The sequence below is a fragment of the Salvelinus sp. IW2-2015 genome, linkage group LG5, assembly GCF_002910315.2.
Source record: "Salvelinus sp. IW2-2015 linkage group LG5, ASM291031v2, whole genome shotgun sequence".
NCBI classification, from domain to species: Eukaryota; Metazoa; Chordata; class Actinopteri; order Salmoniformes; family Salmonidae; genus Salvelinus; species Salvelinus sp. IW2-2015.
Window position 1 is genome coordinate 29,070,068 of NC_036844.1, and position 27,680 is coordinate 29,097,747.

The window sequence follows — 27,680 nt, forward strand, 5'->3', positions numbered from 1 at the left end:
GAAATCCTATAAAATGGTTATAACAGGTGATGTAATGATACAATGTATCATCATTGCTCGCTCTGCGMGCTGCTCCAATGTAACAAATGTACAACTCTAACAACAGAAGACTCATCAGGGTCTGCATCCCCGTCGCCATCATGGCTAAATGATATATTTTTTAACTGACTGAGGAACAGATGCTCATGAAGAGCAGAAGGAGAGAAGCAGGTGAATGYGGGCTGGTAGMGGMTTATGCTGGCTGATTACAGCTGCTACACGTGATGTGAGCATGAAAGTGAAGTGGATATGATTGGACCTGTGCATACCAGAGACTAGTGGCTGTCGCTTCAATTCAACATTTTATAACAGGAGCCAGCAGGTTCTTTAGATCGCTAGGGCTGAAAAATGTGGTAGTATCATATGAAATGGTACTACTAAAATGTTGGTATCATGACATTTTGGTACTGTGATATTACCGTGGTACAGGTATACCATGCAACACTACCGTAAAGGAAAAATGACTTGTGATTTAGAGTTGCATAAAAAATATCATACACTAGAGATTAGATTGTTGGAGATAGATGAGCATGTTTGGTGCTGCACAGGAACAACTTTTTGTTACCGGCAATGGGTTTTAAAAAACAATTTTCTACAGAAAACCTAATTGAAACAATCCCAGGGCCATTTGTGTAATTTCTTGTTGTGTTGTAGATATTTTTAGAGTTGGGTAAAGNAATAAGTTGTGTTGTAGATATTTTTAGAGTTGGGTAAAGGCCAGATCAGACCCTTGGCCTTTGTCTGGAAGATTCTCAGACACCATACAGACATACTGACTATCTAGCTTTTCAATCAATCACTGGATCTCTGAAGGCACATGAAAATCACCCTGGCATATTTCATTAGGGCTTTTATGAGGTTCATCAATCTGTATCAATCTGAACATCCTCTGAAGCAACACCATCTCTCGGTCTCTCTCCTCTCCCTCCCATCCATTACTGCTCACCTGAAGGACCACTGAGCTGTGTGTGTTGCTTGTGAAGAAGCGAGTGTTTCCTGTTTTGGAAGCCTGTAGGTGGGCAGAGATGCCCATGTCACCACACCCCAGCGACACTTTCATGTGAGGGTCGTCGTCCTCCACGAGGGATCTTCAGGGGAGGCAGAGAGGGAGGGGGAGAGAGAGGGAAAGAGACGTTTAGCTCACAATCAAGCACACATTTATAATAAAAATCTACTTTTTGAGTGTGTTTTGCAAGTACAGTGCATTCGGAAAGTATTCAGACCCATTGACTTTTCCCACATTTTGATACGTTACATCCTTATTCTAAAATGGATTAAATATTATTTTGTTCTCATCTACACACAATACCTCATAATGACAAAGCAACAACAGGTTCCTTATTTACATAAGTATTAAGACCCTTCGCTATGAGACTTGAAATTGAGCTCAGGTGCATCCTGTTTCCATTGATCATCCTTGAGCTATTTCTACAACTTGATTGGAGTCCACCTGTGGTAAATTCAATTGATTGGACATGATTTGGAAAGGCACACACCTGTCTATATAAAGGTCCCACAGTTGACAGTGCATGCCAGAGCAAAAACCAGGCCATGAGGTCGAAGGAATTGTCCACAGAGCTCAGAGACAAGATTGTGTTGAGGCACAGATCTGGGGAAGAGTAGCAAAACATTTCTGCAGCATTGATGGTCCCCAATAACACAGTGGCCTCCATTATTCTTAAATGGAAGAAGTTTGGAACTACCAAGACTCTTCCTAGAGCTGGCTGCCCGGCCAAATTGAGCACTAGGGGTAGAAAGGCCTTGGTCAGGGAGGTGACCAAGAACCCGATGGTCACTCTGACAGAGCTCCAGAGTTCCTCTGTGGAGATGGGGAAAAACTTCCTAAAGAACAACCATCTCTGCCGCACTCCACCAACAGTAAAAGGCACATGGCAAACTCCAAGTGGGCTGTCAAAAGGCACCTAAAGACTCTCAGACCATGAGAAACAAGATTCTCTGGTCTGATGAAACCAAGTTTAAACTCTTTGGCCTGAATGCCAAGTGTCGCGTCTGGAGGAAACCTAGCACCATCCCTACGGTGAAGCATGGTGGTGGCAGCATCATGCTGTGGGGATGTTTTTCAGCGGCAGGGACTGGGAGACTAGTCAGGATCGAGGGAAATATGAACAGAGCAAAGTACAGAGAGATCCTTGATGAAAACCTGCTCCAGAMCGCTCAGGGCCTCAGACTGGGGCGTAGGTTCACCTTCCAACAGGACCACGACCCTAAACACATAGTCAAGACAACACAGGAGTGGCTTCGGGACAAGTCTCTGAATGTCCTTGAGTGGCCCAGCAAGAGCCCGGACTTGAACCCGATCTAACATCTCTGGAGAGACCTGAAAAGAGCTGTGCAGCAACGCTCCCCACCCAACCTGACCTGTGAGAGGATCTGCAGAGAAGAATGGGAGAAACTCCCCAAATACAGGTGTAGCATCATACCAAGAAGACTCAAGGCTGTAATCGCTACCAAAGGTGCTTCAACAAAGTACTGAGTAAAGGGTCTGAATGCTTCTGTAAATGTTATAAATACATTTGCACATTTTTTGTAAATAACTTTTTGCTTTGTCATTATGGGAAATTGTGTGTCGATTGATGAGGAAAATTACAATTGTATCATTTTTAGAATCAGGCTATAAAAAAATGTGGAAAAAGTCAAGGGGTCTGAATACTTTCCGAATGCACTGTACAGCACAGAGGCTGAGGAAGGGGGTTTGAGGAAAAGGATAATTAATACACAGCATTAACGAGTGAAGAGATCCTGTTTCCCTTAAATGCATTTAGCAGTGGTGAACCACCTCTGCTAAATTGTGGCCACCACTGCAAAAAATGTATATATATWTTTTTTWATCTTTTGGGGTGGGTTGAGAAATCATTTTTGGGATGTTAAAACATTGTCAGTGTAAACTTAAAAGACTAAAACCAGATATTAAGATATGTATAAAAGATAACGGAGCTATATATTTAAAAATAAGATCATATTTGAGAACTAACATACAAAATAAAACACCAGTTGTGAGAACTAACATACAAAATAAAACACCAGTTGTGTGTAATTAATGATCAGGTAGAACAGAAAACCACAAGGCTCCAGAGCTCGTAGGGTCAGAGTTGAATACCCCTGCACTATCCTATCATCATCCTCACACTTCAAACCACAGCAAACCTCAACCTTCTGTACATCAGAAACTGCAATTACCATCCCATAGTTTCTGATGTCAGAGGGTCTCGCCCTGCTCTCATTGAGATTGTGAAAGAATGACACAACTTGCTTTGGTTGGTGCCCCTGAGCCAATCATAATGGTGTGCTCAACTSCTCCGCCACATTCCGCTCCATCATTAGGAGCGCTCCACTCCAAATCTGATGAAGCAATACTAGTGCTCTATGCAACACACCGACGCAACATCTTTTTAACTACAGAAACTATAATTAGGCCTTTAATTACTGGGGACTGACCAGTGTTTCCACTGATTAGTAGGGCACAGCACCTAAACCATGAGGGTCATTAACTTGAGGACATGCAGGAGGAGGGGGAGCTAACTCTGGGAAGTCGTTCTCTCAGACAAGGAAAAGTAGCACCATGCACTCTTATGAGATGCATCATTGCCAACATGTCTCCACACTCCTAATCACAATGGAGCATGCAACTGCCCTGGGAATTCCTTAAGCAGAACAGATTTAATGCTGCTTTAATGCTGTAACAATTCAGTCAGACACATTCAGGATCACTTGGGAAGAAAGCCCAGACAGTCACTTTTATTAGAAATGGGGCAGTTGTTTGTGTGGACTGAAGACGTTTTCCCCTCCTTCTCATCAAATCATTTTGCATTAAATAATGATTCAATGGTTTCTACTTCAAAGATAGGCAGTGCTGAAATAATCAGACCGGAGGCGCTTGGGAAGAATAATCAGGACGAAAGAGGCTGGGAAGATAATCAGACAGAGGCTGGGAAGAATAATCAGACAGAGGGCTGGGAGAATAATCAGACAAGAGGCTGGAGAAGAATAATCAGACAGAGAGCCTGGGAAGAATAATCAGACAGATGGGCTGGGAAGAATAAATCAGACAGATGGCTGGGAAAATAATCAGAACAGATGGCTGGAAGAATAATCAGACAGAGAGGCTGGGAAGAATAATCAGACAGAAGAGGTAGAAGAATGGAAGAATAGAATCAGACAGAGAGCCTGGGCAAGAATAATCAGAAGATGGGCTGGGAAGAATATCAGACAGAGGCTGGGAAGATAATCGACAGAGGGGCTGGGAAGATTAATCAGACAGAGAGGCTGGAAAGAATAATCAGACAGAGAGGCTGGGAAGAATAATCAGACAGAGAGGCTGGCGAAGAATAATCAGACAGAGGGCTGGGAAGATAATCGTGAATCTCAATTCTCATCACACGGCATGAAAAACCATGGTAATGCAAAATATATACAATAACAAAGAACAATCAGATTCACACGAAGGGAGATCTATTTATAGATCTAGGGCTACCACCATAACTAAGGACAACCAGTCCATATTTATCTACAACACATTCTATACAAGTTATTTTAAACACATGATATGATGATCATCCAGGAGTCTCTAATGATGTAACTGGATGAGACAATCAGGGGTCAGTTAAATACTATCAGGTATGTTTCTTACAGGGAGGTGAGGGTGGACTGGCCTAGTGGCTCTCTAGTGTGTTCTACAGGGAGGTGAGGGTGGATGGCCTAGTGGGCTCTAGTGTTTCTACAGGGAGCGTGAGTGGATGGCCTAGTGGGCTCTAGTGTTTCTACAGGGAGGTGAGGTGGATGGCCTAGTGGGTCTTAGTGTTTCTACAGGAGGTGAGGGTGGATGGCCTAGTGGGCTCTAGTGTTTCTACAGGGAGGTGAGGGTGGATGGCCTAGTGGGCTCTAGTGTTCTACAGGGATGAGAGTGGATGCCTAGTGGGCTCTAGTGTTTCTACAGGGAGGCTGAAGGTGATGGCCTAGTGGGCTCTAGTGTTTCTACAGGGAGGCTGAGAGTGGATGCCGAGTGCGCTCTAGTGTTCTACAGGGAGCTGAAGGTAGATGCCTTAGTGGGCTCTATGTTTCTACAGGGAGGGCTGAGAGTGAGAATGCTAGGGGCTCTAGTGTTTTTCTACAGGAGCTGAAGGTAGATGGCCTAGTGCTCAAGTGTTTCTAGGAGGTGGGTGGATGCCTGTGGCTCGTAGTGTTTACAGGGAGCTGAAGGTAGATGGCCTAGTGGCTCTAGTGTTTCTACAGGGAGGTGAGGGTGGATGGCTAGTGGGCTCTAGTGTTTCTACAGGGAGTGAGAGTGGATGCCTAGTGGCGCTCTTAGTGTTTCTACAGGAGTGAGGGTGGATGGCCTAGTGGAGCTCTAAGTGTTTCTACAGGGACTGAAGTAGATGCCTAGTGGGCTCTAGTGTTTTCTACAGGGGCTGAAGGTAGATGGCCTAGTGGGGCTCTAGTGTTTCTACAGGGAGCTGAAGTAGATGGCCTAGTGGGCTCTAGTGTTTCTACAGGGAGCTGAAGGTAGATGGCCTAGTGGCTCTAGTGTTTTCTACAGGGAGCTGAAGGTAGATGGGCCTAGTGGGCTCTAGTGTTTCTACAGGAGCTGAAGGTAGATGGCCTAGTGGGGCTCTAGTGTTTCTACAGGGAAGCTGAAGGTAGATGGCCTAGTGGCTCTAGCTGTTTCTACAGGGGAGTGAAGGTAGATGGCCTAGTGGGCTCTAGTGTTTCTACAGGGAGGGGAGGGTGGATGGCCTAGTGGGCTCTAGCTTGCAGGAATTCAGGGTCAAAACCACCACCACTTGATGCTGAGGATTCATGGCTAGAGGAGTGACAACAAACACACTGACACACAGCACAGGCAGGGTACTGGTACATTTACCCTGTCAGGTGGTAAGTCGGAGAAGCAGCAAGGAGAGAGTGGGTTGTCCATACCACAAAGGAGTGCTGGTGGCTGCCGGAACGAAAAACAAAGAGAAAAACATCTAGAGCAGGATGATGTTATTTGGCCTCCCAAGTTCTCTGAACAAAAATAATAATAATGTTCGATCTTGGACATAAAACACTGTACAAACACCAGTAAATGAGTTCAAAGTGATTTTAATTGAGGAAATCTGTTCAAGTATTCTTAGGAATAACTAGAGGGGTATATGTGATTATATCCCAATTTAAGCAAGGTTTGAAACTATTCTGTCTTTGTCAAATACTATATAACCGTTTAGGATTCTTGTGGTCAATTTGCTTTGTACAAATTATGTATAACTACGTTCCGGCCCCCCGATCATCCGCTCAAGGAAGAATCGGCCCATGACTGAATGTAATTGGGGACCCCTGATTTACAGCATCCCAGTCATAAAAACTCTGTTTCTTGCTGTCGGTGGGAGGAGAAAACACAAATGGCATCTGACGTTTAATCCACGAGCAGCAGATTTACAGTGAAAAACACACACACACGTGAAATAAAAACGCACAGACTAAGCCAATTTTTGTGAACAAGTTTTGCCTCGGGACCGAAATTGTCTAGAAAAATAAATCAGCAAAATATATATGGATATATTTTTTTAATGCTATATTGATAGTAAATGTAACAATTCTATGAGAAGGGAACAACATTCCCACCTCTTTCATTTTCAATAATACAATTTTGCCAATATTATTGATGAATAATGTTAATAAACTCACTGGTTTGAGACCACAAATCTCTAGATTGAAAATACTGTGATTGAAGAAAAATTGTTGAGAGATTAAATGATTTATTAATTCGTTCATTATAATAATTTCGACACACTTTCTACCTGGTTTAAGTTCATACTTTTTCCATATTTATATATACAGTGGGGCAAAAAAGTATTTAGTCAGCCACCAATTGTGCAAGTTCTCCCACAGTTGATTTCTTCAAACCAAGCTGCTTACCTATTGCAGATTCAGTCTTCCCAGCCTGGTGCAGGTCTACAATTTTGTTTCTGGTGTCCTTTGACAGCTCTTTGGTKTTGGCCATAGTGGAGTTTGGAGTGTGACTGTTTGAGGTTGTGGACAGGTGTCTTTTATACTGATAACAAGTTCAAACAGGTGCCATTAATARAGGTAACGAGTGGAGGACAGAGGAGCCTCTTAAAGAAGAAGTTACAGGTCTGTGAGAGCCAGAAATCTTGCTTGTTTYTAGGTGACCAAATACTTATTTTCCACCATAATTTGCAAATAAATTCATAAAAAATCCTACAATGTGATTTTCTGGATTTGCTTTTCTCATTTTGTCTGTCATAGTTGAAGTGTACCTATGATGAAAATTACAGGTCTCTCTCATCTTTTTAAGTGGGAGAACTTGCACAATTGGTGGCTGACTAAATACTTTTTTGCCCCACTGTATATATCTATCTAGAGATCTCTATATATATCTATCTATCTAGAGATCTATATATATATAAACATTTCTCAGCCACTCGCAACCCATTCAAAACCTGGGTCGCGACCCACTAGTTGAGAATTGCTGAACTAGGCCACAAACACACATTTCTCAGAAATACAATTTATTTAACAAAAGTCAATTTTAATAGGCCCAAATCTTCAGTGTGTGTGGGTTGTGGATGGCAGTACTRTCTTAACAAGATGCTGGAACATGGCAATAATCATCTGCTTTATGGAATGGGGACTGAACCATTTATCAGAAATACATCAGGGAATAATTAATTAAAATTGGCCAAATTGGATGGGGGTTAGGTGTGCGATGCATCTTAATTGCTTTTGTAAATTGGAAGATGACTATAATGAAAACATGCATCTTAAGAGCAGCAGACTGTCTCTKTTTCCTCTCATTCACACATCTGTTTGAGGGATTAATTTATAAAAGTGGGGAAGTATTGGATTAAAACTAAAGCTAGAGGAACAGAGTGTTGTCAAACCATCTATCTCCACCCTACAATGAGGAAATAAAACCCATTGACAGCTGCTCATTCATCAAACTGACACTGTTTAGTAGGCCATTTCTCCACTTCCTGTGTGTGTGACAATCATTGGAATTAAGAATAACAAAATAAAGACAATGCCTTTACTGACAAAACAATTAAATAATTAAAAGAAACATACTGCAAAAAACACACATCAGAAACACCAACAAAAGATAATACCCCCCCTCCCCCAGGGAACTGGTTCAGTATAATTAAATGACTAGATGCTATGCAGCATACTGATCCAACAAAGCCACTCATTCGCAGCAAGTCATGTTTTACAATGTTATAGTTTGGCCAAGGTTTCCCCTCCAAAACCAACACAGGATGATACCATATTTGCTACCTGGGCTGCACCTCAAAGTGTGTAGCGTGATGGACAAGACAGCAATAAACCCCTACCTGCTGTATAAAATGACCAACAGTACCCCAAAGGAGGTGAAAAGACCCCTTGCAGCACATCGGGGAAATCCTAATTCACCTCATGAACTCCTCTACTGTCGCTTTATAAAACCAGGACATTGTTTCAGACAGGTAAAAGAAACGAACAGCACAATCCCTAAAATAGAGAATTAGCATAACAAATGTTTCAATAAATCATAATGATATACTACAGCGTGTTCCAATAGGCTACTGGTTTGAGGGGCAGCTGTGATGTGATTTCATTCTGTGCCAGACTTCTTCTCCCTGTGAATGAGATACACTGAGGAACTGACCTTAGCACATCCCCATCTTTGACTACCCAACATCACTTTTAACTTTGTTGGACACGACGCTCGCCTCTGGATTAAGCGTAGAGGGAGCGACCAGATCAAACAGAAAGGTGTCTTTCTACTCCCCCCCATTGACTTTTGAAATCGGGACGCTGCTTACTAGAAAATAATAAAATCGTTGCTGTGCCCGTTAGTGTTTATACCCATTTGCAAATAAAGCACCAAGCACTTGAATAAAGAGCAAAAACAACAGATTCATTTACAGAAAATGTTAGATGTATAATAATACTAGCTTTGAAGTCAGAATTTTCAACGAGACAAAAGTAGCCATGATGTAATATAAGCAGCGGGCATTTTATTAAGAGAGGGTGCATTTTAACTGCAAACAGATGGCACTCAACTGTTAAGTCGACACAGCAGCTAAAAACCCTTTTGATTGATAATGCTCATGCAACCCTCTGGTATCATCTCCTGCTACATTAATATGAGTGCATGTGATCTGCAGTTTGTGAGCATCCACTGTTGAGATAGTTTGAGAGATTATGCCAAGAAAATTGACATTTCTGATATGAAGGAGAATAGAGTTCCAGTCACGCAATATGAGTCACCACATCCTGCACCAAATGTGCTTTACTGAGAAACGCTTAAGATCTCCAGCATTTATTTATCCAGCAGTATTGTCGGCAGATTTTCTATTTCATAATTTAAAAAGTCAGGAAGAAAGATATGCTAATGCTACTGGGAGCTGCCGTAATAGCATCCTATCTGAGCTGTCTGGAACAGAAATAAACCTTGGGGTGAATGCAGCTTATGAAGAGGAGCCACACCAAACACACAGCAGCATCTATTCTCCACTGACTGTCACAGCGGGAGACAGCAATCCATGTGTTCGGGAAAATTACCTTCTTATTCATAAAAAGGCAAAGGCCAATTCAATTAGAGAGACTTATTCCCAACACTAATAAAATACCAATCCTCTCAAGTCTCCTCCACCTGAACACATACACCTGCATAAGCCTATATCAATTCCATTTAGCCTACATAGATTAAAGGCCCCATGCAGTCTTAGTAATTGTATTTTTAAATCATCACTGTATGTCTAGGAGGTTAGGGCCCTGGCGGAGTGGTGCCAGGAAAATAACCTCTCCCTCAACGGCAACAAAACAAAGGAGCTGATCGTGGACTTTAGGAAACCGCAGAGGGAGCAAGCCCCTTTCCACATCGACAGGACCGCAGTGGAGAAGGGGAAAGCTTCAAGTTCCTCGGCGACACGTCACGGACAATCTGAAATGGCCCACTCACACAGACAGTMTGGTGAAGACGCAACAGTGCCTCTTCAACCTCAGGAGGCTGAAGAAATGTGGCTTGGCACCTAAAACCCTCAAACTTTTACAGATGCACAATTGAAAGCATTCTGTCGGTCTGTATCACCACCTGGTATGGCAACTGCACTGCCCGCAACCGCAGGGCTCTCCAGAGGGTGGTGCAGTTTGCCCAACACATCACCGGGGGCACACTGCTTGCCCTCCAGGACACCTACAGCACCCGATGTCACAGGAAGGCCAAAAATATCATCAAGGAAATCAACCACCCGAACCATGGCCTGTTCACCCCGCTATCATCCAGAAGGCAAGGTCAGTACAGGTGCATCAAAGCTGGGGCCGAGAGACTGAAAAACAGCTTCTATCTCAAGGACATCAGACTGTTAAATAGCCATCACTAGCCGGCTTCACTTTAATAATGGAACACTAGTCACTTTAATAATGTTCACATAATGCTTTACTCATGTCATATGTATATACTGTATTTTAGTCAATGCCAATCTGACATTGCTCYTCCTCATATTTATTTATTTATTTCTTCATTSAATTCTTTTACTTTTGGATTTGTGTGTATTGTTGTGAATTGTTAGATATTACTGCTCTGTTGACGCTAGAAACACAAGKATTTCGCTACACCCGCAACATCTGCTAAATATGTGAATGCGACCAATAATTTGATTTGAAATAACTGTATATTTAAAAAATATGGCAGAGGTATTTTCATTATCATTTATTTTCCTGAGCTTCTTTGGTGTTAGGAAACAAATGTGACTATACAGTATTTTAAACAGCCCTGATTGGCAGATAGGCTGGACTAGAGTCCACCCCCTTAACTTCTCTAGGGTAGGGGGCAGCATTTGGAATTTTGGATGAAATGCATGCCCAAATTAAACTGCCTGCTTCTCGGACCCAGAAGATATGATATGCATATAACTGGTAGATTTGGATAGAAAACACTCTAAAGTTTCCAAAACTGTTAAAATAGTGTCTGTGAGTATAACAGAACTGATTTGGCAAGCAAAAACCTGAGAAAAATCCATTGAGGAAGTCGTTTTGTTTGTTGGTTTTGTAGTTTTCTATTCAATGCCATTACAGTATCCATTGACTTAGGACTCAAATTGCAGTTCCTATGCCTTCCACTAGATGTCAACAGTCTTTAGAAATTGTTTCAGGCTTGTATTCTGAAAAATGAGGAAGTAAGAGCAGTCTGAATGAGTGGACCCTAAAGTGTCACAGAGCTTTTTCATGCACGCGACCGAGAGAGTGCCTTTCTTGTTTACCTTTTATATTGACGACGTTATTGTCCGGTTGAAATATTATCGATTATTTAGACTATAAACAACCTGAGGATTGAATATAAACATCGTTTGACATGTTTCTATGAACTTTACGGATACAATTTAGATTTTTTGTCTGCGTTTGAGCCTGTGGATTACTGAAGAAAACGCACGAACAAAACAGAGGTTTTTGGATATAAAGAGACTTTATCGAACAAAAGGAACATTTATTGAGTAAATGAATGTCTGCTGAGTGCAACCATATGAAGATCATCAAAGGTAAGGGATTCATTTTATCTCTATTTCTGACTTGTGTAACTGTTCTACTTGGCTGGTTATTGTTTGTAATGATTTGTCTAGTGGGCTATGTTTTCAAATAATCGTAAGGTATGCTTTCGCCGTAAAGCATTTTTAAAAATCTGACACCGTGGTTGGATTCACAAGAAGTTAATCTGTAAACCTATGTAAAATATGTTTTGTTTTCAGAATTTTTATAATGAGTATTTCTGTATTTGAATTTGGCGCCCAGCAGTTTCACTGGCTGTTGAAGAGGTGGGACGCTAACGTCTCACATACCCAAGAGAGGTTAACCAGATGAACAGTCATTGGTCTATTATAAATCAGATCACATTGTGACATCATGATGTGGACCAAAAGTTTCATCCCACCTGAGCAGGCTGGAAATCCAGGCATTTTTTTGAAACAGCTCTTAGACAAACAGGGCAGTATCATAATTTTCACAATTTCAGAGTGTTATTTCGACATCATAGTGTGGAAATATCACCAAAAGACATTGAAAATCACATTTTTAACCGCACTGCCCCTTGAAGAAAGTCTTACTTGCCAAATGTCTATTTCTGTAGCAAAGGTTCATTGTGGCCATTTTGTGAAAACAGAGGTATGATTCATCAGAAAACACTGTCTGTGGGGGAGAGCAAGGACTCTGAATTGTAGACAAACCATTCAATCATTAMTACTAGCCTATTGTGTAAATAAATCCTGAGTATTGCATAATCAAATCACATTTAGATTGGGTTTTTGAGGGTGTGCTCTTCTCACTCTTCTCAACCGTACTGAATTGATATGCAGGGGGCACAGAACATGTAGGCTTAATGAGTGTTGGAGTGTTTTTGAAAACATTGGACAATCAAACCTAATCAAACAGGCCAAACTAGGAGAAATGTGGCGCTATTGTGTTTAGCTGTCTATCACGGTGGACTGGGGACGTCGTATGGCACTGGTGGCTTTGCTGTACCTGCCAGGCTAGACACACTCACACCACTTAATAAGCCCATTCACTAAAGAACAATAATGTAAGATTAGAGTAAGATGCTTTTAATGAAACAAGGCTAAAACAGTTAAAAACCCATAAGGCTCCCCCCAAAAAAGAGATTTCCTGGCCGGCTCTCTTGAAAGTAATGAGACAAAAATGAATGTGTGGTTAGACTAGCTACAGTTCAACTAGTCTATAAACCCCCCTGCTATGGTATGGGCCACTAGGTTGGAAACTCCACTTTTCTGGTTGCCAAGCCAGGATGATTATCACACAAGTCAAATTGGACTGTAGTGTCCAGCCTCATTGTAACAAGATAAAACAGTAGTGTCAAATTGGACTGTAGTGTCCAGCCTCATTGTAACAAGGTAAAACAGTGGTGTCAAGGGAACTGGGAGCAGTGGAGAGAGAACCGAAAATAGAGATACGGAGCAGCCATGATGGGTTAGGGCCAGCCAGCTACATTCCTCAGGGACTAGAGACCAATGTTTGCATGAGCTGATTCTGCCGCCAAATGCAAAGTCTTACTGCACAATATGCTTTCCAGACAGTTTATTACATGTTTCTTTTTTTTCACTTAAGTTAATTGTTTTCCCTCAGATGCCAGGAAAATCAGGACATRGGGTTGTTGTTTCTCCTTACGCCACCATAGAAAAATAATCCACTTCCATTTCATTTCTTGTTGATCACTTTAGGCCTAATGTTTCATTAATATGATGTCATTTCAAGATCAGATCGTACAGCCTATACTKATTTGTCCTATGGCCTTGTCTTTCAGTGGTTAACATAGGGTCAAACAATCTTATGGACATTGGTTGAGGAAGACAGATGGGGAAATGTTTAAGAATGTTAAAATAGCACAAACCGCTGAATATAATTTCAGATTTTACCAGTGTCCTTGACGTGAGGATGAAATTAACTGTAAAGGACTTTGCATAGTGGCAAGGATAAACACCTGAAATTCCCAGTGAACTTCCATGTGTCTTCTGGGCAGTGCACCTTTGCCATTCCTTCTAAGCGTGAAATCTGCACTATGGGCAGAGGCTATATTTAGACACGAGTGGAATCACTGAAGGCAAACACACAGACCCCTCTCTATAATAATCTCCAGCTAACACACATTAACACACACACCAGCTCTTCTTCTGTGGACTACAGGAACACGCCCCCATCCACATCAGCGGGGCTGCAGTGGAGCGGGTCGAGAGCTTCAAGTTCCTTGGGGTCCAAATCACCAAGGACTTAAAATGGTGTACACAACGTTGTGAAAAAGGCGCGAACAGCGCCTCTTCCCCCTCAGGAGGTTGAGAAAATGTTTGGCTGCACTATCTACAGCTGCACCATTGAGAGCATCTTCACCTGCTGCATCACTGCTTGGTACGGCAACAGCACCGCCCTCGATTGCATGGCACTACAGAGGGTGGTGAGGACAGCCCAGTAGATCACTGTGGCAGAGCTTTCTGCCATCCAGGACCTTTAAAATCAGTGTGTGAAACGAAGCCCCGGAAAATTGTTAAAGACTCCAACCACCCAAGCCAAAGACTGTTCTCTCTGCTTCAGCAAAGCAAGCGGCACCAGTGCATAAAGTCTGAAARCAGACATCCTGAACAGCTTCTATCCCAAAGCCATAAGACTGCTAAATAGCTAACAAAATGGCTATACGGGCTATCTGAGTTGGCCCTTGTTTTATTTTTGCACTGCCTCTATGCACACTCACAGGACTCTGCACACTTAAGAATGTTTACATATCTCGCATTACTTATCTCATATGTATATACTGTATACTACACTATCTATTCTATACTATCTATTGCATCTTAGCCGCTCTGTCACTGCTCATCCATATATTTTATACTTATATATTCTCATCCCATTCCTTTACTAGATTGTGTGTATTAGGTTATGTTGTGGAATTTGTTAGATATTACCTGTTAGATACTGCTGCACTGTCGGATCTAGAAGCATAAGCATTTCGCTACACTCACAATAACATCTGCTAACCATGTGTAGGTGACCAATAAAATGTGATTTGACTCACGCACACTCCAACACACACACACACACACACACACACATGTATACTCACTCTACACACACTCACATATAATCTTAATTTACGAAGCTGCTACTCTGTTCATCATATATCCTAATGTCTAGTCACCTTACCCCTATACCTATCTACCTCCATCACTCCAGTATCCATGCACATTGTAAATATAGTAATGGAACTGACCCTGTATACAGCTACTGACTGTGTACATAGCTACTGACCCTGGAACTGACCCTGTATATGGCTACTGACCCTGGAACTGACTCTGTATATAGCTTACTGACCCTGGAACTGACTCTGGTTAATAGCTATGACCCATGGAACTGACCCTGTATATGCTTACTGACCCTGAACTGACTCTGTATATAGCTTACTGGACCCTGGAACTGACTCTGTATATAGCTACTGACCCATGGACTGACACTGTATTAGCTACTGACCCTGGAACTGACTCTGTATATAGCTACTGACCCTGGAACTGACTCTGTATATTAGCTACTGCCCTGGAACTGACTCTGTATATGCTACTGACCCTGGACTGACTCTGTATATAGCTTACTGACCCTGGAACTGACTCCTGTATATAGCTTACTGACCCTGGAACTGACTCTGTATATAGCTACTGACCCTGGAACTGACTCTGTATATAGCTACTGACCCTGGAACTGACTCTGTATATAGCTACTGACCCTGAACTGACTCTGTATATAGCTACTGACCTGGAACTGACTCTGTATATAGCTTACTGACCCTGGAACTGACCCTGTATATAGCTTACTGACGTGGAACTGACTCTGTTTATAGGCTATGACCCGGTATATAGCTTACTGACCCTGGAACAGACCCTGTATATAGCTTCCTGACAGCAGATGTCAGAGTGCTGTACAGAAACCAGTCTAAAACCCCAAACAGCAAGCAATGCAGAAGTTAGCTCTTATTAGAAATTAGAATATTTATTTCACTGTACTTTTGCCCGTGACATTAAAACTAAAAACTAAAATAACACCCTATCCCTGTGGTAGATGTTAAACAGGCATCCCCATATGCTACTCAGTCTCCATGTTGAAAACGGCCATATCTAGTGAAAGGGGAGAAGCTACGCACACAGAGCCCATTCCCATCCTTACCGTAGGCTGCATAGAGAAACCTAAAATCAGAAGGAAAAATAGCAACTGGGCCGGGCTAGGGAGGGCATGGCTCAGTATTAAAGGTTAGTCTTTTTGTTAGTCATTTTTATAAGGGAAAAAAGCTATTTGACTGTCCTAACGTTAGAGACAAAGCACTATATGCAATGGTAAAATATGTAGGTCTATAGCCCTGTARGTTAGTTTCTCAATCCATATGAATCATCTTTAAACTAAGTCTCCCATGTGAGAATTGGTGGCTCCAGGAATGGGGTCAAGTCCATGTCAATTCAATTTAGGATACAAAAATAAATTAACTCTTTTGATATACAATTATGCGCAAATGTTCAATTTGAATTACATTTAGAAATGTACTGTGACTGTAAAGGAATTTTCCCCATGATGTCATTCTGGTTTTGGGAAATATTAGCCAAAACATTACAGGCAGAGACTTGATGTGAATCCGTATGTAAACTAATGCACATTAAGACTCAACCCCTTTTTCTTTTAGAGATTTACCTGCCATTCCATTTACCTCAAACCCTGAACACTAGAACACTGAAGGCATATTCTTGGTGCTTTACCATGTAAATATAATTGGGTTGATGGGAAAAATCAAACATTCTATGCATCTGCAACGCATTAGGGAGTTCACTTAAATAGGGCATGGATGACCGCAATGTAAACAAACTTACAGTATTTGCATCCACTCAGGAGGCATATAAAGTTTATAGAAAGGTAAGGTAAAATGTAGACATTTTTATGCCAATAAGCCTAATGTTACCGCATGCAATATCTAATGTAAATGACGCATCTACTGTATGGTAAAGCATATATCGAGACCATCTCATTCATTTTGCAATAAAGAACGAGCAAACAGAGCCTGAAATTCCACTAGAAATATGAGGATAAAATTAAGCCAAAAATCAAACACACATCAACTGACCATTAGCCTTTCAATCTAGCTTTAACTAAGAAGCAATGTACCAACGTTCATTTTCACTTGCCAGGATTGACAGCACTGATACCGTCTCTGCTCCTGAGGATGCCAGTCCTCCAAGACAGATTAATGTACACTGTCCTCCAAGCCAGATTAGGACAGGTTACTACTGTACACTATCCTCCAAGCCAGACTAAACCAGGTTACCGTATACTGTCCTCCAAACCAGATTAGGACAAATTACTACTGTACACTATCCTCCAAATCAGATTAAATCAGGTTACTGTACACTATCCTTCAAACCAGATTAAAACAAGTTACTGTACACTGTTCTCCAAACCAGATAAAGCCAGGTTACTACTGTATACTATCCTCCAAGCCAGGTTACTACGGTATACTATCCACCAAGGCAGATTAAGCCTGGTTACTGTACACTGTCCTCCANCCAGGTTACTACTGTATACTATCCTCCAAGCCAGGTTACTACGGTATACTATCCACCAAGGCAGATTAAGCCTGGTTACTGTACACTGTCCTCCAAACCAGATTAAGCCAAATTACTGTACACTGTCCTCCAAACCGGGTTAAACCAGGTTACTGTACACTGTCCTCCAAACCAGATTAAGCTAGGTTACTGTACACTGTCCTCCATGCCAGATTAAGCCAGGTTACTACTGTTTACTATCCTCCAAACCAGGTTACTACTGTATACTATCCTCCAAGGCAGATTAAACCAGGTTACTACTGTTTACTATCCTCCAAACCAGATTACGCTTGGTTACTGTACACTGTCTTTCAAGACAGATTAAAACAGGTTACTACTGTACACTGGTTAGGAAAGATACTCTGATCCCTGCCATTTACCTAGAGCTAGCCTAGCAGGGTGACTGGCAGAGGATGATATGGGGCTTCTCGCCCAGAAAGGAGGAGATGGAGGAAGGAGAGCCTGGAGGGACCCTCCATATTCTGCCCTTCCCCCCTCCACAGCAACAGACAATAGCTCCTAAACCAGGGCAAGCCTGACGCCCTGACAAAGGAAGGCAGGCTCCTCCTCCCAAGCTTGCTGTGGCGGCCGACAGTCCTTGCAGGTGGAAAAACACAGCCCCAGAGAGGGCGGAGAGGGGCAGTGGATGTGGTCCTTGCCCCAGAAAATTGTAAAATGGGCCACGTCCATGGATAATAAGCCATACTGCTCTAGAGGACAGCGTTCGCTAGCTGGCCAGTCATCACACCGCTCGAGGACAGCGCTCCGCTAGCTGGCCAGTCATCACACCGCTCGAGGACAGCGCTCCGCTAGCTGACCAGTCAGCACACCGCTATAGAGGACAGCGCTCCGCTAGCTGGCCAGTCATCACACCGCTCGAGGACAGCGCTCCGCTAGCTGGCCAGTCATCACACCGCTATAGAGGACAGCGCTCCGCTAGCTGGCCAGTCATCACACCGATCTAGAGTACAGCGCTCCGCTAGCTGGCRAGTCATCACACGCGGCACAAAGGAGGGTATTAAATCGACACACAACAACACTCCCATCATATTCTGCCCAATTAGGCTGCAATGAGAGAGGGGGACTCCCCATACCCCAAAATAATACACCACAACTGAACTGAAATCTAAAACTGAAAATACACCACCACAGCATGCTATGAATGGAATTTTTTCCTTACTCACATATAGGCAGGAGAGAGCGGTGAGGACCTGGATGTCTTAAGAACTTGCACTGGGAATTTCCAGCTGACAGGAGAACCGCTTTTCCATTTTAACGGCATGTTGTCACCAGCACGGAGCTACAGCYCAAATAACGGCAAAGAGCATTTCCATGAAAAGGCTTCCAGCGAGGGCTTCCATCCCACTCTGCCCACAAGGATCAGAGGCAGGGAGAGCAGCAGCGACAGCGGTGGAGTGGTATAGGCAGCAGCAGCAGCGCAGGCTACACCGGCTTATGACACTAACGGTAGCAGTGGTAGCAGTGAGAAGAAGCCAATGGATCCTATCTCCTGTGTCTACAGGGGCAACGGCAGCTCACAGTCATCTCTGTTAGAAGGGAAAAAGCCTCCCGTCCTTTGAGGCTGCTCTAGCCCAGCAGCTCAACAACAGTGCCACCTTGTTAAAGGAGCGGCGACTGCAGTGCTGGGCTTGTTATAGTGAGGGGGGAGGTGGAGGGGAGAGGAGGGATGAGTAAGAGAAAGGGAGGAGAAAAACCCACAGCACTGAGCAGAGGCTTAAATACAGTAGCTAGCGTCTCCCCACCCTCAGGAGAGCAGTGCCTAAAATACCACTAGTTTACACTGGGAAATAGAAAGGAACGTTTGGTATTTCTAACCAGCAATCCATTAAGTTAACATCCTCCTATTTATAACTAGTAATAAAACCTCTACAGTGCGACTTCGGATACACCCACATAGGCTAGGAGGCTAGGTGTAATTCCATGTGGGAGAGAGAGTACATCATAGGAATAGAATTATATTTCTACGGACAACTTGTCCCTCTACACCTTTGGAGGGAATGTTTATTCTCCACTCCGGACTTTAATCAAAGATAAAATATAAGCCTAATATGCAAGCATGGCAGATTGTGTAGATATACAATGAAGATCTCATTCCACTGGACCCTTGCAGTTAGATTGTCCCCTCATAGTGTCTCCTGCATGGCCGTCATCCATGGTGCCCTCTTATCTAGCAGGAACACAGATCATCTCAATTGCATACTCCTCGCGTCCTCTCTCCTCGTCTCCTTCTCAAAACCCATTGGATCAGAAAGTCAAAAGGGGAGGGATCTCTGGCTTTCTAATCCAATGGGTTTTGAAAAGGGGACAAGGAGAGAGGATGCGAGGWGTATGCAATTGAGATCTTCCCACAGTGTGCAGTAAGCCACGGCCTTGKCTGAGGCAGCTAGCTGATCAAGATGGAACACTAAAACAACTTTAAACCTCAGATCAACATTCACCCAAGCACTAAGAGAAAAATACAACCATGAATAGAGCACTGTGCAGCTCATTTCCACGATTACAGTCTCTCTCGTCCAAAGAGCTCTGAAGGCCKTGTCAAGAAGTCTAAAGCAAAGTCATTTCCTGTGTGCTACTTCCTTTTGACAAGCCCTCTCTCTAGCCCTTTGTTTCAAATCTCTTCTACTCCCATCGTCATGAAAAACGACCTATTGTGGAACTTCTAAAAGTGCCAGCCTCAGCCAAGCTGGGACCCCTAGTCACCCCACTCCTGCTTTCTCACTCTGGAGCTTAAGGGAATGTCTTCCAACCTGCCCTTAACCCCTCCCTCAAGGTTGACTCCTCACTATCTCGTCCCATAACTAGGGAGAATATCAACCAATAGAACCACTYCAGGTAATTTCATTGGAGCCATGATGTCTTGGGCCACTTCATCACTATGAAACTCTTTCAACAGCGTACACAGCCTGGTCTCTCAGGCAGGGTAGTCATGTTCTCAGTCTCTGTCTGTGGTTTCAGAGGATGACGGGGAGAATATGTTTATGGGTGCAGATTAAACTGTATGATGGCGGTAGGAATGAAACAGACAATGGAAACCAGGGGATTAAAAACCCCTTTGTCAGATGAGTGGGGATGGCGCTGAGCCAGATGTGAGCACATAAAAATTATGAATATGCGTCTGTCTGAGTGAACAAAGCATGGCTGAATATGTTCATTTGTACCTGCTCCTCCTCCATACAAAATACAATTAATATCAGAGTGAAAAAACACACCACGCCTGTCTCTGGATCAAAAAACTGAGCTGTGTGTGCATGTTATACTGCCCTGTACTCTGTGTGCATGTTATACTGCCCTGTACTACAGCCTGAGCTCTGTGTGCATGTTATACTGCCCTGTACTACAGCCTGAGCTCTGTGTGCATGTTATACTGCCCTGTACTCTGTGTGCATGTTATACTGCCCTGTACTACAGCCTGAGCTGTGTGTGCATGTTATACTGCCCTGTACTACAGCCTGAGCTGTATGTGTGCATGTTATACTGCCCTGTACTACAGCCTGAGCTGTGTGTGCATGTTATACTGCCCTGTACTACAGCCTGAGCTGTGTGTGCATGTTATACTGCCCTGTACTACAGCCTGAGCTGTGTGTACAGGTTATACTGCCCTGRACTACAGCCTGAGCTGTGTGTGCAGGTTATACTGCCCTATACTACAGCCCGAGCTGTGTGTGCAGGTTATACTGCCCTATACTACAGCCTGAGCTCTGTGTGCAGGTTATACTGACCTGTACTACAGCCTGAGCTCTGTGTGCAGGTTATACTGACCTGTACTACAGCCTGTATCTAGGGTACTAAAGCTGCCCCTCTTTATTTAGATACAATCCTAAATCAAAAACGGAGGGCAAACATCTAAACATGGTACTGGATCTGTCATGAAACCAGATAGTCCTAAATGTAGAGTTGCCCATTTAAAAAGACTAAGCTAGTTAGGCCAATGCAATTTTGCAATCATTGTACGTTTCATCATGAAACACTTCCCTTCTTCAAAAACAGAATGTCATCTGAACATCTATTGAAGAAACTGCGTCATTATTACGTCGTTTGACTTCTGCCCTGCAAGCCACAACAACTGAGCAGTATTATGAAGAACAAGACAGGCTGGGAACAAAGAGGGGCGGCAGCACTGATAGCCTAGTCCTCAATAACCAAACTCCTCCAGCTTTTAGAGTGAAGCCTGACAATGGCTGCTTTTATCAGAGCCTTGGTGAGCATCAATCTGTGGACTTCTTTCAGAAGCGATTAGGGTCGTTGGGGGGAGGGGTTGGGAGAGGAGAGAGACAGCACGAGAGAGAGAGAAACAGACAGACTCCTGAGCTATGCAAACACACTGACCCAACAGCCCTGGATGACAGGAATGCATCCTCACTGTGCTGTAACACTGCTATACTCTGTCTCACTTTAACGCACACCCCATCACTGTTCTAACAAACACACACTGGACTAAAATAACACATACACCATATTAAAAAAAGTGTTGACCATCTACACATTTTCTTGTCCATAAGATTGTTTTGCATTGTGTACCTTGCCTTTGACTGACATTTGTACTGGCCATTAGGTGTGGGTTCATGCCTGTATGAACATAAGGGGAACAGACAGCCCTCGTGACTGACTGCAGAACAGACAAACATATACCATCTAGTGGACACAGAGGGAACTGTACTGTCTAAACGCCATATACCCCCTCAAGCAAGCAGCTGACTGCGCATGCAGTTACCACCACACAGTGTGGTTCCTCATCCATCCTATCTCTGGCCCGATCAGAATTATCAAAACCTTCATCTCATCTGACAGTCTATCCAGCTGTCATAGGATTGGTAAAACAGTGCTGAGGAGTATTTCTTTCTTTAATAAAGCCCTTTTGTGGGGAAAAACTCATTCTGATTGGCTGGGCCTGGCTCCCCAGTGGGCTGCAACCCTGTCCAGTCATGTGAAATCTATTCATTAGCCCTAATGCTAATGTATCTATTTCAATTGACTGATTTCCTTACATGAACTGTAACTCAGTAAAATCTTAGAAATTGTTGCGTTTATATTTTTGTTCAGTATAATTGACCGACGTCGGTTCAATCATTTGAATTCCACTTCGTGCTTTTTTTTCTGTGAGATCGATGTGCAGTTTTTGTAGAGATAAATCAGATCAGCCTGAACTGTGCAATGTAGCAGGGAGTTGAAGTTTCCAACAAGCCAATATTCTACATAGTTTAGCGCTGAAAATGTGGTAATTAACTACAATGACCATAATCCATTGCACACACGCATAAAAACTTGTCAGTTTGAGCGCAGCAGACACGGAGACTGAGAGAACGCACTATCGAGAGAAATATAAAGCAGTTGCTTCACGAGCCTGAAAATACATGATCTTCTAAGTGATTGATAGTTGGTATAGTGGTTTTGTCATACAGCATAGGCAGCAGCTCTATAGAGATGAGATGATGACTTGGAATTAAATAAAGTAATTAAACAAAACAAATGTAATATACACAACATCTGAAATATTTWAAAAAAGTAATGTGAATGACTTATAGTTAATAAGTGATAAGCTGTAATGGGCAGTCACTACCATCATGGGACTTTTATGAATTGTTTATTCTGTGTTACGGCATTGAACCCACATAACGTATAGTGAATTTAATGTAAAAAAATAAAWTCTAAAAATCAAAACCGAAAACCGTGATCATTTTTATATAATCTAACTGAAACCGAACCGACATTAAAAAGTACTAATGACTCAGCACTATCCAAATAAGAACCATGTAGAAAAAGAAAAGAAAAAAAGCAAGTGCCCTGAACGTCATGTTCCAGCTATGAAACAGCGCCTGGTTTGTTTCACATTTTAACGCATTTCGAAAGGCTTGGCAATTATCAGAAAATAATATGCATTTGTCGTTATCAAAGCGTTTCTGGGGTGAGAAATAATCCTGCTGAAAGTGCTAGTTAAGAGAAACTCACCACGTGTAGAAAAATCAAAGACTGATGTAGAGAGCAACAAAAGTTTGCCTGGTTTCAGAGGGATGAGGTGATGAAAGCAGAGGCCCAGCAGGTGCTGAAGGCTGAGGACTTCTACTGAGGAGTGCAGAAACAGCAGCAGGCAGGCAGGGCTGGAGAAGGATGGATAGAACCGTGCTCAAAGCCCTACAAACATCTACCATAAGAACACTCTCTATGTATGCCTTTTCACATTCTGTCTTTTGTCATGATCCACTTTCAGCCAGACAATACAAACTCTGTGTAGTCCTAAATAAAACAAGCCAGGGTGTAGTACAATAGAACTGCTACTAGAATTAGGCTTAGCTGGGTAATGGGTTACTGATTAATGTTTAACTTTTCATATTAACGGTCAAGAAAATGCATCTTTCTTACACATCTTAAATGAGATTAGCCTCATCTGCATAATCACAGACAGCCAGTCAGAGAATACGGCATACAGACTAYAGGTCGACCGATAAATCGGAATGGCAGATTAATTAGGGCCGATTTCAAGTTTTCGTAATAATCGGTAATCGGCATTTTTGGACACCGATCATACCCGATTACATTGCACTCCACGAGGAGACTGCGTGGCAGGCTGACTACATGTTATGCGAGTGCAGCAAGGAGCCAAGGTAAGGTGCTAGCTAGCATTAAACGTATCTTATAAAAAACAATCAATCTTAACATAATCACTAGTTAACTACACATGGTTGAGGATATTACTAGTTTATCTAGCTTGTCCTGCGTTGCATATAATCGATGCGGTGCCTGTTAATTTATCATTGAATCACAGCCTACTTCGCCAAACGGGTGATTTAACAAGCGCATTTGCGAAAAAAGCACTGTCTTTGCACCAATGTGTACCTAAAACATCAACGCCTTTCTTAAAATCAATACACATGTATATATTTTAAACCTGCATATTTAGTTAATATTGCCTGCTAACATGAATTTATTTTAACTAGGGAAATTGTGTCACTTCTCTTGCATTCTGTGCAACAGAGTCAGGGTATATGCAGCAGTTTGGGCCGCCTGGCTCGTTGCGAACTGTGTGAAGACCATTTCTTCCTAACAAAGCCAAGTTTAACAAAACCGCATTTGCGAAAAAAGCACAATCGTTGCACAAATGTACCTACCCATAAAAATCAATGCCTTTCTTAAAATCAATACACAGAAGTATCTTTTTTTAAACCTGCATGTTTAATTAAAAGAAATTCATGTTAGCAGGCAATATTAAACTATGGAAATTGTGTCACTTCTCTTGTGTTCATTGCACGCAGAGTCAGGGTATATGCAACAGTTTGGGCCGCCTGGCTCGTTGCGAACTAATTTGCCAGAATTTTACGTAATTATGACATAACATTGAAGGTTGTGCAATGTAACAGCAATATTTAGACTTATGGATGCCACCCGTTGATAAAATACGGAACGGTTCCGTATTTCACTGAAAGAATAAACGTTTTGTTTTCAAATGGATAGTTTCCGGATTTGACCATATTAATGACCCATGGCTCGTATTTCTGTGTGTTTATTATATTATAATTAAGTCTATGATTTGATAGAGCAGTCCGACTGAGCTGTGGTAGGCAGCAGCAGGCTCGTAAGCATTCATTCAAACAGCACTTTKCTGCGTTTGCCAGCAGCTCTTCGCAATGCTTCAAGCATTGCGCTGTTTATGACTTCAAGCCTATCAACTCCCGAGATTAGGCTGGCAATACTAAAGTACCTATTAGAACATCCAATAGTCAAAGGTATATGAAATACAAATGGTAGAGGGAGAAATAGTCCTATAATAAATATAACCTAAAACTTCTTACCCGGGAATATTGAAGACTCATGTTAAAAGGAACCACCAGCTTTCATATGTTCTCATGTTCTGAGCAAGGAACTTAAACGTTAGCTTTCTTACAAGGCACATATTGCACTTTTACTTTCTTCTTCAACACTGTGTTTTTGCATTATTTAAACCAAATTGAACATGTTTCATTATTTATTTGAGACTAAATNCGAGATTAGGCTGGCAATACTAAAGTACCTATTAGAACATCCAATAGTCAAAGGTATATGAAATACAAATGGTAGAGGGAGAAATAGTCCTATAATAAATATAACCTAAAACTTCTTACCCGGGAATATTGAAGACTCATGTTAAAAGGAACCACCAGCTTTCATATGTTCTCATGTTCTGAGCAAGGAACTTAAACGTTAGCTTTCTTACAAGGCACATATTGCACTTTTACTTTCTTCTTCAACACTGTGTTTTTGCATTATTTAAACCAAATTGAACATGTTTCATTATTTATTTGAGACTAAATAGATTTTATTGATGTATTATGTTTAGTTCAAATAAAAGTGTTCATTCAGTATTGTTGTAATTGTCATTATTACAAATATATATATAAAAATCAGCCGATTAATTGGTATCGGCTTTTTTTGGTCCTCCAACAATCGGTGTCGGTGATGAAAAATCATAATCGGTCGACCTCTAATACAGACAGAGGATCAATTCAGGGCAGTACAAAAAAGACCTTTGACAAAACCAATCGTCACATCGTATGTGGTTGAGGACAGAAGTAAGAGTCGGCTTTAGAAAATACAGATTCACCCCAATGTACAGGGTTGAATAGGCATTGGATTTAGGTACTTGAGTTCATATGTGGGCAGCAGAAGCGTAGAGCCGCATACAGATGTAGATTTGCCAATTGGCGGGTATCGATGCAACAGATGGAAGCTGGTAAAAGCGAACATGGGGGAAAAAAACCTTGCCAACAGCACACGTTCCCATGAACTTGCTATTAAGAGTGCCTAGAAGAGTCAACTGTCCACCTCAAAAGAAGGTTTTSAGCAGTCTAGTGTTTGCTGGCCAACAACTGTGGCATTAGGAGTATCAACTTGCCAAGTGACGCACTGAAATGTTCCCGCCTTTTTGTTACTACCTCCATCTGGACATGAAATGTACATTATAGTGATCCTACTTAAATTGAAAAGACACTTTGCTTAGCACAGAATGAAAGACAGAAATAAAACGCCTCAACTCCCACAATATACTCGCTAAAACCCAGTCAAGCTGCTGTATGGTTTATTCATTACAATAGCACTCAAAATAGTGATGGTGGAGAGCTGAAGCTACTGTTGGTTGGGAGGGGAGGAATGATGACAAACCCATTATGTCAATAATAATTGCCAATCTGTGTGTTTGATTAAGCCATCAACCCCTCCCCCATCAGCTTGTAGTCTACTCTCGCTCCACTGCACCACGTTGTCCAGTCCAGAGGCACGCTCTCTGGCCAAAGACTGCCACTGCCTAGCAACTATTCCTTGATGCTCGTTAGGAGGTAGCAAGCTGCGTGACAACAGAGGGACATGCTGGTCCAGTAGGCTTCGGTGGTGTCCAGATTTTCATAGCTTCATGCTGTTTCTATACCATACCGGGGTATACTGTATTACCGGCAGTGCAAGTCTTTCCAAACTTCCCATAGCGGACAGTAGCTAAATGCTAACAAGCGCAAGCAAACAAACTAATTGCAAGGACAGACAACCCAGCTTATTATACAACTATCTCAATAGGCTACTGAAAGTTTGCTACAAGCACAAAACAAATAATTAAGGAGGGTGGGGGGGGGGGGGGGATGAGGGGTTGGTGTTGTACTGTTTTTGTTATATCTGAAAATCTATAAATAAAGTTCAAATATATAAAATAATAATAATTAGACAGCAGGGATCTTGATCCAGGAGATTGACTGTCTCTGCTGTAACAAAGAAGCTTGATCTTGAGCAAGTTAGCTACTTAGCTAGCAAGTTAGCAAACCAAATGCTGGAGCCCTGAGCTATAGAGAATCTTAGATAGTTAAACCTATAGTTATAAGATATTTAGCTGGCAAARAGTTGTAGTGAATTTCAATTGTAACAGCGTAGAGCCCTGCCCAAGCCTATGGAACGGCAGCCTCAAACTACTGCTTAGCTTCAAAAGTACTGGACACAATATAATAAGGAAATACAAACTTTACAAAAGGGAAACAATAAAACCACACGACTGAAGCATTGCCCATTAAGATCTGTTGTTGTGGTTACGGTCATGGAAATGGCTAAAGGCAGGATTAGGTTAGACATAACAGCAACTTGTTTTGGTGGAAAGAAATACAATTTGTTAAAAACAAAAAAACAGTATACTTGAGTAGTCAGAGCTCATCATTCTAATAAACCATAGGTCAAAATGCACTGACACAGATTCTAGTTAGAGCTAAATCTGTAACATTGTGTCATGAAAGCATTTCTAGTTGAGGCACTCCACTAAAATCTTCATGAAGTGCGCCGAGAAGACAAAATCCCTGAACAGCTGCAGCAACACACAGGAAGGCACAAAGGACAGGGGCTTAGAGAAGCCTCGCTGACACTACACCAGAGAGGACACAGAAAAATACAGTCATGAGAGCAGCAGAATTTAAAATAGTCAATAGTCATGATGTTGTGAGTAATCTCCCCTGGCTCTCCACAATCACACAACTTCCTAATTCATTACCGTTGACGATA

The 27,680-nt window shown here is 42.3% G+C and overlaps 1 protein-coding gene across 6 annotated transcripts in view; it reads right to left on the reverse strand.

Annotated features, from left to right (window-relative positions):
* LOC111964221 (kelch-like protein 13) overlaps positions 1-27,680 on the reverse strand; it is a 58,122-nt gene that overhangs the window by 24,482 nt on the left and 5,960 nt on the right. For 2 of the 6 annotated variants that reach the window (XM_023988019.2, XM_023988018.2), the window contains exons 3-4: positions 5,918-5,989; positions 986-1,127 (exon numbers count right to left, since the gene is read on the reverse strand). In XM_023988019.2, coding sequence (XP_023843787.1) covers positions 986-1,127; positions 5,918-5,989 — 214 coding nt within the window. Of the gene's footprint in view, positions 1-985; positions 1,128-5,917; positions 5,990-18,346; positions 18,794-27,680 lie in introns of those variants that run through there. The other 4 variants (XM_023988022.2, XM_023988023.2, XM_023988017.2 and 1 more) reach the window with 3 other exon arrangements.